This window comes from Lotus japonicus, chromosome 2, assembly GCF_012489685.1.
Source record: "Lotus japonicus ecotype B-129 chromosome 2, LjGifu_v1.2".
Taxonomy (NCBI): domain Eukaryota; kingdom Viridiplantae; phylum Streptophyta; class Magnoliopsida; order Fabales; family Fabaceae; genus Lotus; species Lotus japonicus.
The window spans coordinates 77,394,444-77,405,418 of record NC_080042.1 but is presented as its reverse complement, the minus strand read 5'-3'; the positions used below and the strand labels follow the sequence as shown (position 1 = coordinate 77,405,418).

General features: G+C 35.6%; 1 protein-coding gene across 4 annotated transcripts; it reads right to left on the bottom strand.

Moving 5' to 3' along the window:
* Positions 1-2,240: 2,240 nt before the first annotated feature.
* Positions 2,241-8,071, bottom strand: LOC130739787 (probable protein S-acyltransferase 22). Of its 4 annotated transcripts, XM_057592188.1 has the most exons (9): positions 7,357-8,059; positions 7,154-7,267; positions 5,633-6,025; positions 5,293-5,361; positions 5,143-5,214; positions 4,441-4,569; positions 4,131-4,211; positions 3,673-3,861; positions 2,241-3,286 (listed from the first exon to the last, which is right to left on the bottom strand). In XM_057592188.1, the coding sequence occupies exons 1-9, from the start codon at positions 7,396-7,398 to the stop codon at positions 2,513-2,515; spliced, it is 1,863 nt and encodes a 620-aa protein (XP_057448171.1). In that variant the 5' UTR covers positions 7,399-8,059; the 3' UTR covers positions 2,241-2,512. The 4 variants fall into 4 exon arrangements, with proteins under 4 accessions (XP_057448171.1, XP_057448173.1, XP_057448172.1 ...); XM_057592190.1 differs by lacking the exon at positions 3,673-3,861 and having other exon boundaries at positions 7,357-8,068; XM_057592189.1 differs by lacking the exon at positions 4,441-4,569 and having other exon boundaries at positions 7,357-8,063.
* Between the last annotated feature and the right edge of the window lie 2,904 nt (positions 8,072-10,975).

Genomic DNA, 10,975 nt, shown 5'->3' with positions numbered 1-10,975 from the left:
TAAAGGCAATGATAATACAGAAAGACTTACAAACTTTTTCTTTTCTGCCTGATGCTTGAAAATTTTAAGTAAACAATTGTATGTAAAGTACTCAGAACGGGTTAATGGATTGAAGGACCATTTGCATCCTAATCATCAAGGCCAGGTGATAACAAACTCTCTACATAGACCACTGACTCCAAGAGTATAGGCCTATTCGGAATTTGGAGCCTTTGCGATGTGTTGTCTCTGGAATTGTAGAGAGAAAACTCTTGACCGGACGTCACCAGCAGCTGATCCTCCTCAGAAATATAAAGCGCATACCGTTTCATGTGAAAGCTGAATAGTTCCGTCGAAACCGTAAATAGTTTGGTCCATGAATTTTTGTTTCCGTACTCCTTCATGAGCCATACATCAATAACCTCTTTATCGATAGAAAGTAGACTCAAACAGTCTCTCAACGCCGCCAAACTGTCAGGCTTTCTCTCACATCGGAATCGCACCAGTGTTTTCACTTTTCATGGGGAGAGTGCATATGATGTGCTCAATGAGGTCATCCGGAAGTGGTGTAGCAGAAGAACAAAGAGACAAAGGGAGCTTACTTTGGAAGATGGAGGAGGAAGAGAAGGAGCGGCCGGAGGAGGAGGAGGAGGAGCGGCGGGGTACCAAGAAACTCCGGCTAGTATTATCTTTATATAAATGAAATTATTTATTACCTTGAAAAAATAATCATTACTTAAGTAAAAAAAATTATAATGATTCTTTTAAACATTGAAAATATAATTTCATAATAAAGTTAATGTAAATTAACTCCGTATGTAGTTTCAAAAAAAAGAAAACTTTGTATGTCCAAACCGGTGATGATCGTAGTGATAAAAAACGGTTGATTGAACTCATTGCACCTCCATTTTATGCTTCTAGTTTTTGGCCGAGTTATTTTAATCATTTCACATTTCCTATGATTGGATGACTAAGTTCAAATTTCTTTAGTTAGATAAAACATTGATTTTTCAATTTTTAACTACAATTTCTAAATTGAATTTGATTTATTTAGATAGAAATGTGAAAGCTTCATTTTTAAACCAAAATGATCCTTTAAATTTGCACGAAAATTTAAACATCTTAAATTAAAATAACATATTAAGTTCTTCATAAAAAACATAAGCCAAATACATGAAAACATGAAATACTTAAACAACAAACATAACGCTTAAGCCAAATACATGAAAACATGAAATACTTAAAAAACAAACATAACGCCTAAAAAAAGGAACATGAAAAGTTCAATACATAAAATTAACATCCAAAATATGATTTGTCAATTCTTCTTCTTCTTAATCTTCTTGATCAGCTTCTTCTTGTTATTAGTTGAACCAACTCCTTCATTCTCCGAGTGAGTGCTCCGCTTGCATGGGGGTACTTCTTCTTTTTCTATGTTAGGATCAACAACATTGTTTGTCACCAGATCAACAACATCGTCACTCGCAGCAGCAACAAACTCTTCATTAAGATCCTGTTATGTAGTAAAATCGTAGATAATCGCACGGGTTAACATGTATACCCTGAATTGAGAAAGTCATAAGTGAAGAGCTGTATAACCAACGAAGTAGACAAGTAAAAGAACAAGTCTCTTTTAATGAGTGTGAAATTTTGAAGCATTAATATTTTAGATAAGGACGGGATAAAATGAGGAATGAGGAATGATAAAATAAGTGTTTGTGAGGTGGAAATGATAAAGACAAGACAAGATATTAAGAACATGATATTAATAGTTCATTTAGTGGTCAAAATAAGGATAAAAATTTGCTAAAATAAGAGAGTTGTATAAAGATAAGATAGGAGCAACATAGACTTTTATCATATTTTGTGTTTGAGGTTGACATAATAAAATTAAGATAAATAATGAATAATATATGAAATTACCTCTCAGAAAAAACTACGTAATATTTTTTAAAATTAATTTAACTAGTCTCTCCAATTTTCGCATGATCTTTTTCAATTACATGTAACCTTTACTTGATTATGTTAAGATTGATTACCCAATTGTGTTGCTGAGTTTTAGATTATTGTTTACAGTCCTGTTTTACTGATTGAATTTGAGTGAACATGAAAATGTTGTAATAATGATGCAAACTAAATTATGGTTGGGTCTCTAGGTCGGATAAAACACTAAGAGTTTGTGGTTCCGAGCCAGGTGTGACCATAAGATAGGCACCTGTATATTCTTCAAAGTTGCAAACAATTTGGATATTAAGCATATATGATCCATAAAGACTTGATTAAAATTTCATTAGGAAAAGATGCACAAAACAATATAGGAAGGTCAGGCTCATCATCAGTTACTGTGACCTAAAACTTTTGTACATGGTTTCCCACTGAACCTGCCTCCAAAACTTTTGAGGACCATCAACTTCAACCTCAGGAAGGTAAGGGTTAAGGGGATGTTGAATTACCTTTGGGTTCAAATCTCAAAGAATGAACAATTCCCATCAAATAATCTCATAGCTGGTTGTCTAATTCACACCCAAATCAGTCACCACTTTCTATGCTGAGCCAGGCTAGATGATGAGTTTGGCTCATAAGTTCTGTCATCCTGATCAGCACTGAAAAGAAGATTAGACCAATTTGTTGATCTCTGAACAATCCTTGTGGGAACCTGGTCACTATCTTCCCCACCAGAGGCCTCATACCCATCACTTGTTGACCTTGACAGTGGGAATTCCTTCAGTGTTGCAGCACCAGCAGCAGCAGAAAGACCTCCAAGCCGTCTTGCTTCTTCAGCTACGGTTGAAGACACGCGAAATGGGTGAATATCAGGCGAGTCTAAACTGCTTTCAGGAGAAGAAGCAACAATCCCAGCTGAGCTTGACACTGCTTGACTTGTTTGAAATCCACCCTGTGTTTCAAGCTGGAGAGATGCTAAACTAGATGTTCCACTGAAGCCTTTATTCATATTACTGGCAGAAAACCTTGTCAGGGCCTCCGTAGGTAAGTCAGCTGGCATGCGAGCCCGTTTACCTGGCCGCCTTCTGTTATCAATCCTGGGGGCCATTCGACGCCCACTGCTGCCGGAGTTGTGATCTGCTTCTAGCCTGAAAGGCTCATTCTGTCTTACCACAGGCTGCAGAATCTTCGACTTTTTCCTTGCTTCTGCAGCAGCCTTGGAAACTTCTTCTGCATTTAACCGTGCCAATGCCCATGGACTAATTTTGACTGCTGCAGGATTCTTTTTCTTAACTGGTTCTTCTCTGATAGACTTCTTTCCAAGTGAACTTACAGATGCTGTTTCTGGGGGCACTACATCAAACTGCATAACACAAACAATCACATTTTATCCAGAAAGCTAAAATATACTTCTGAAGTCATTTGATACTTGATACTTGATACACCAAAGCATGAGAAAACTTGGTTTTCAAACAACATCAAGAAAACCTGGTTTTCAACTAAGAATGTCTTAATCATTTCCCTCCATCACTGTCTTTGTCAATTTTGTTTTTTTTTGGCAATAACTTTCAATAACTAAGTCCTTCATTTATTTTATTTTGTTCATGTGCTTCATCTCAAACACATGCACATGTGCCAGTGCTTAAGATAGGAAATCACATCAGAACTTATTTCATGCAGAGGTCCCACTGTAAAATACAGAAATTGAAAATTAATAAATTAAGCAGGACTGATTTGATAAAAAGTTACCTGATCTTCAAGGAACAGACGTGGTGGTGTACACCATGCACCGCGGCGGAAAGTAGTAAAGGAGCTTGCACTACTCAATCCAGTAAGTGAGCTAACAGGCGACATTTGGGGACTCTGCTGACCTCCAACTCCTTGCTGCTCCTGTTCCTGCTCCCTCAAAGCTATGATGTAATCGTATGTGGTGATTCCCTGAGTCACTCCCCAATAAACATAATATTTAGCACTAACATTGTCATTTCTTAAACAAAACTTGTAATGCAGTCTGAAGCAAAGGGGTCTATATATTCAACCATCAAATTAAACCCAGCATGCCTATCAATATTTTACTTTTCAAGCAAACAGAGATTAGGGAGAAGAACAAATAAGTTCTGCCTTATATGAATAATTATATAAGACGCTTTTACAATGAAATTGGTATGGAAGTAAAATTTCTGGCACAGATCAGCTGCCAAACGTACCTTTTTTATGAGAAGAATATGAAAGAAGAAAAGTTGAGCAAGAGGTAAGGTAGCAAGCATAGCTAAAATGGTGCAGACTGCCTGTGAAAAGAAAAATTCACCTAGCATAAGAATAACAGCAATAATGATTTTTATAAAATCTGATTTACCATATACACTTATTGCATAAATGAACAGGGAAGAAAGAATTCATAACAACTAAACAAAGAGCAAAAGAACAAATATTAAGTGTGCATAAGATGTATGAATAACCAATAAAGCAGTCCAGTAACCACATTATATACCCCAAGAATGTAAGCAGAATGCTCACCACCACAATAACAAAGGGTGCCAGTGTGAAACTGCTTCCCAACTTGGACGAAACATCCACCGAAAATTGCTTCCTCTTAATAAAACAGCAGATGAGCACAAGTATTCCAGTCAACCATTGAAGAATAAGCTGCAATCTCAAGCCCAAGGAGCACAAACCATGTATATACCTGTCAATAGTTAATCAAAATGAAAATAACTAGGAAATTAAAAATGCTAACTCAGGGGTTTTCTTTAGGTTCCAGCATGTTGCTTCCAACAAGAAGTAAGTTGGGCTTAGGACAGCTCAACTTTTGACATTTGGTTGGGAGAATATCAAGTGTATGACTAGAAAACTAGGGCAACTGGGGAACCAAATATACTCCTTAAGGGCATTCCTTAGTTTGGAGAGCATATATAAAACCATATATACTCCATGTTCAACTACCCCTTAAATTCTCTACAAGTATAAACCACTATTTGTTTACAAAAATCTCATCTCCTATTAAAGTTCCAGTGTGATGGGGGACTAAAGTAAGCTCCTGAATAGAATGAGGGAATGGTGTTGAGAATGGCGGATCTCAAAATGCCAGTTATCTGGGGCATAATAACATTTGAATTGTAGGGTAGGATTTGTACAGGTGGCAGAGGTTTTATTATGATAATACTAGTAGGTTTGAACATCTCAATGATAAGCAAGGCATAAGTGAACAATCGTGCTTACCAAGAGGAGAGCAGCAACCATGAGGGTGAAAAACTGTCGGTAGTTCTTTTTTCCAATACAGTTGTTAAGCCACTGAAAAATCCAAGAAGTAACATTTTTTCAGAATGCATCAACTTATAAGCAAGGAAGAGAGAAATCAGATAGTCATACCCTGCAGTGATGATCAAAGCGATCAACACACTTGTCACAAACTCTACAGTGCTTGCTGTACTTGAATACCTGCAACACCATTATTCCAACAAGATATTTAACTTCTTTTATTATCAATTTTGACAAAAGAAACCTCAGCATCCATCTAATGCCAGAATACAATCATTTGGAGAAGCAAGATTTTAACAGAATTGGTAATATTGTCAAGTATTAGATCAAGGAATGCACAAATAGTATATCTGTGTTATGCGTGCAAGACTCTGTTCCACGATAATAGAGGATGAACTGCTACAATATTCTTCAAGGAACAAAGGCTTTTACTCAAAACTCTTCAGCGTACCTCAACTTCACACAAACTGCAATAGAACATGCCATCTTCACTTGTTTGTTTATCAGAAGATTCTTCACTTGAACTAGAGCAGGAGCAGATATAAGCGCAAGGAGAGCAAACTAATAGTAAAGGTGATGATGCACTTTTCTTCTCTATTGAAATAGCAACATCTTTAAAACTTGCTTCTGTTCCCAATGCTTCCTTATCCACAGATTTTGGTCCAACTGTTGAAGCATTTCCATCATGCATTGATGAAGTCGAATCCGCTCCAAGTTTAGAATCCTTCAGCCCACCCAGCTTTTTGCTATCCGGAATTTTAAGGTACTTTTTGGACTTAAAAACCCCTGAATCTGCTGGATCAGCTGCTGCACACCAAATGTACAGTCCAAAGACACAGGTAATCTGGCAAGAGGTGAGATGTTACTATAACAAGACAATATCCTTCATGCAGTTTAAAACAAAGATAGTTATGTCCCTTCTTTTACAAGTCTACACTAGTTTGATTTCAAAATGAAATTTTATTACAAACTCATCATATTGATGAAATGTGCATGTGTATGTTATTTCCTAACCTTGCTATTACAAGCACATTAAAAACCAGATAATAATATTGATTCACACACACAAGGACATAGAAGCCCTAGTAAGGTGCCATCTACAGCAAGTGGAACAAAAAATGCAAACAGCCATAAGACATATCAGAATCAGTTCATAGATACCAAAAGCATATCATCCTTCATATTTGGATGTGTCATTAGTTCTACAACTGCAGATACCAGGAAGTCAACTTAGTACTGAATAGTGAATTTCACCCATACTCGGAAACTGACAGATAGTATATTTAAGCAGAATGATGAAGCTATTGCATGATTTAATGTAACACTCTAAAGCCACATTCGAGGAACCTTTAATTAAGGTAACCTGGTTTCAACAAATTCCTCACACTACATGCATGATAATTCGAATATTAGTAGATACCCGTTCAAAGTGGGTGGGGGATGCCAGCATTATCAAGAAGGTCAAAAAAGGAATATTAGAATATGATGAGAATAACTGTGTTGCCTTGGATTTCAAAAACTCAAATTTGTTTGAATCTAGTATTTCCAACAAACATACATGTGCCTGAGTTGGCATTAAATTCCAATGCCAGTATAGTTTAAAGCCTTGATTTCTAGTTTACATATCTCCTATGGCTATTTCTCAAAAGATGCTAAAAAATTAATTAAATAATTGGAGAGAGGATAATTTATTTAACCAGTATACATAACAAGATACCAAATAGCCTCTCATCAGGTACAGAAAAAGCCCCATACACACATTCCAAATTGAAATCAATCTACAATCTAACAAAACAAGATGAATAAAGAAGGAGAAGAAGCTCAAATTGAAGAAAAGGAATAGAGACATACATAACCAAAAAACATGAATCAGAAAGCAACATTCACAGATCTCATAACCCTTTTCCCCAACCAACTTTAAATTCAGTAAAATGAACATAAAAATGCAGAGAAAGCTCAAAATTTGGGTTACCAGGGGTGTGTAGAGGCCCATAGCAATGTACTGATACACCTTCTTCCCAACAAAAGGAGCAAAGAACACATAGAAGGCAAACCCTAGAGCCAGAAATACAGCAATGGCCACCACCTTCACAGCAACAAACAGTCCTCAAAATGTCAAACCCCCACAAAAAAAATCTGGAAAAAAAAAATAAAAAATTGAAACTTTACACCGACCTGAAGTGGATGGTAAGGTAGCTGCCATCCATTCTTCCTCATCTTTCAGGATGACTGCAGAGGCAAAGGATGAAGAAAACAGAAAGCAGAAGAAGTAAGAAGAAATGGGTGTAGCTGAAGAATTGGTTTCAATGGAAGGGATGAAAAAAGCAGGGGTTTTTAGTACTCCGGGACCAGAAAAAGGAGGTGGGTTGCAATGACATGTTGTTAGCAGGAAGAGCTGGCAGAAAGAGATGTAACAGGGAGAGGATGGGGTGATGAGAATGAGAAGATTTGTCTGGTTCAGTGAGAGACAAAGCTTGAATTCATGGAAGATGTTAAAGAAATGGGAATGAATGAATGGATTGGCTTTTTAACTTTGACAACAGAGAATGGAGATCTATGACTGAGTGGTGTGGTGTGAAGAGTGTGTGTGTGTGTGTGTGTGTGTGGTGTTTCTCTCTCTCTCTCTCTCTCTCTATTCACTCCATTCATTCCATTGAATGTGAGTTTTTACTACCTCATGACCCACTACACTACTCACTGTGGTGGTACCTTTAACTTTTTGAATGAAGGTGAAGGAGGTTACTAGCTACTCATGTGGTGTGCTGTGTTGATAATAGCGTTACCTTTTTGAATAGGCAAAATCATGTGTTCCAAGCCACCGTAACGGACAGTTGTTTGGTTGCTTCTGCTTTTTCTTAATTTGCCAACAACCTTTGCTAGCTTGCTCCCCAGGCCCAGATATGTCACTACACACTCTCTCTGCTTCCCCTCTTCATTCAATCACTATCCATAAATCATGTATACTTTATAAACTCATTTTTATCTAATTATACAGAATTAATAAAAGCAGTTAAAATTAGTTAGTAACAATACGTCCTACATATGGTCTATTTACATAAGGTCATATTTATAAGAATCAAAAAATTAATTTACAAAGTTTAGGAAATAGGAGTATGTAGTTAAGTATATTAAATTTGTTATCAATTGATATTGACCTTTCAAAATTGTTCTTAACTCGCTTTTTTAAATTTTAATGCATCATTAATGTTTAGAAAAGTCAAGAGAGAAAAAGTTTAATTATATAAGAGCATTCTTGTCTAAAAGTAAATATTTCATTTGGTATTTCAAAAAAAAATATTTCACTTGGTTCTTATTAATATGATAGGAGGTACCCGCTTTAAAAAAAAAACTTTCTCAAATTACTTTCAAATGAAATTCTCCTTCCGTATTAATATTTCACTATCTTTAAATGATAATGGTCTTGGAAATCAGACAAATTTTTTAACAACATGAAAATTCTTTGAATGTTGGTATTAAATATGATGGTAAACATGAAAAAAAAATTAATTAATATTTCATATAAAAATATAAAGTGTCTTATATTACGGGATAAAAAAAACTCAAAAAAAATAAATTATAATGAGGGATATTGGGAGCAATTATTTATGAATATAATTAAAATCTTGAAAGATGTTGTGATTTGTCATTTTAATCGGAATAAACATTAAAGATTTGGTCAAACTTGTCACTCAAAATTTCTCTTGTCCATTTTGTGTATGGAAAAAGATATTTGCACAACAACCTCATTCTAATATGGTTGTAATATGGGCAAATTACATTGATATCCCTTTGAGGTTTATCATTATTGCATTGATTTCTACTCTATTTTTTTTAAGTAAGACACTAATCACATTTATTTAATTGGAAACATTGCACATTTGCACTAATTTCATCTGAAGTTTATGTCGAGTTTCATTATTCCATGAACTAAATGGCGTAGACACTTGTTGTAAACTAGAGTTGAACCCAACAAAAATAGGTGGAGTTTCATTCAATGAACATGGCAAGTAAGGTGAGACAAGTCATTTGATTTTCTTGCAGGGTACAAACCTTGGCTACAAGCAAACAAATGCTCACTGGATGGCAAAATATAGGAGTGTTACTCGTGAGTGTAAATTCATGGAGTTTGACCATCCCACTTGATAAACCTTGAACTCTTGATTCCAGCTTGTGTTATACTTTAAAACATGTGCATGGAGCATATGTACATTTTTAACCCATAGTTTGTCCTTTTCTCAATTCCTTTATCTCCCAGAAAGCATCTACAAGGAGGTTGAGCACTCCAAATGTCAACAAGATTCTGAAAATTGAAAAAGGTTCTTACATTGCAATACTAGCTTCTATCCACAAACATATTATTTATATGCACACACTTACATTTAATAACCGACTAAAACAATCACATAGAACAATAACAATTCTAACCAAAATCAAAAGGAAAAGGAAAATAATGTTCATTTTCCCATCTCTTGTTTCCTCAACAGCAACACTAGTAGGGTCGGTCCCGACATTTTGGAGGCCCTTGACAAATAATAAAAATGTACCTTAATTAACAAATAACATGTCAAAAGTCAAAAGGTGGGATTCAAACCCGATACATAAAAGTACCATATACAATTATTAACCACTAGATTAGTTCAACTCATTAATAGTATCTTGAACATTAATTATTATAACTAAATTTTATTTTAGGGGAAAGTTTAATGAGATTTTTTTTTTGGACCCCTTTTTTTTGGAGGCCCTGGACTGTGGGCATGCTTGCACATGCCCAGGGCTGGCCCTGAGCAATACGATGTAATTAAGTACTCTTAATTGTGCATGAATTACATAGAAGCTTATGTTGGTCTTGCATTTATTATTCTGGCATTCAAATTTCAAAATATCTTTGCAAAATACAAACACAATCCTTAAAAACAAAAGACTAAAATTCCTTAAGTATTTAGTTTTATAAGCATGCAGTAGTATGTATGAAGGATGACTTGTTGGCGGTACACCTATTTACTTAATGTTATAATCTCTGAGACTCTAGTGAATTAGTCTCATAACTATTGGCAGTAGAAATACCTTAAAAAAAATTCTCTAATGAAAATGCAACCAAGATACAACATTCATTCATTTGTAATTTTTCAAGGATGATAATGACCGTAAGAAATAAATAGAAAAATGCAAAGATCAAAGACAGGGACTTAACAGAAGGGCACAAATGGTATAATATTATCTGTCTACACCCAACAATTGTGTTGGTGAGTGAGAGCAGTGAGTAAACTCGGTCTTAATGAAACGTCGACCCCGTATTTGTCGTTTTCTTGTCAGACACCGCAACCCGAGAATAATACCCTGTTCCTGCGCGTAGATTTATTCCCTTACATCCACTAATCCTATCCGTTAAAACTATAGCAAGCATGTTAGCAATAGTATCCTGTGGCTGTGAACAATGCTTTAGCTACACCTTCTTGCACTTGATGAAATCTCAGAATTTCTTTTTTGTTTTTCAGTTTAGCAGATCGAGTGAATTGAATTTTTATGGATGTCGTTTTGGGGAAAGCAGTAAAGTAATTAATATGCGTTTTTTTGAACAACATAATAACATACCCTTCGATTTCTTCCAATCACGAGTTCCAAACACCACATGCATTTCTAAATTCCGTTGACGCACCGGTTACGTTTCACCGTCGATGCTACCACCGCGTATCAATTATTCAATGGTCGTGATTGATCGTAAAATATAGTAACTAGCTAGGTGAACAGTGTAAATAATTTAACCCGGCCACAAGCATTTTTTAGTGACACAATG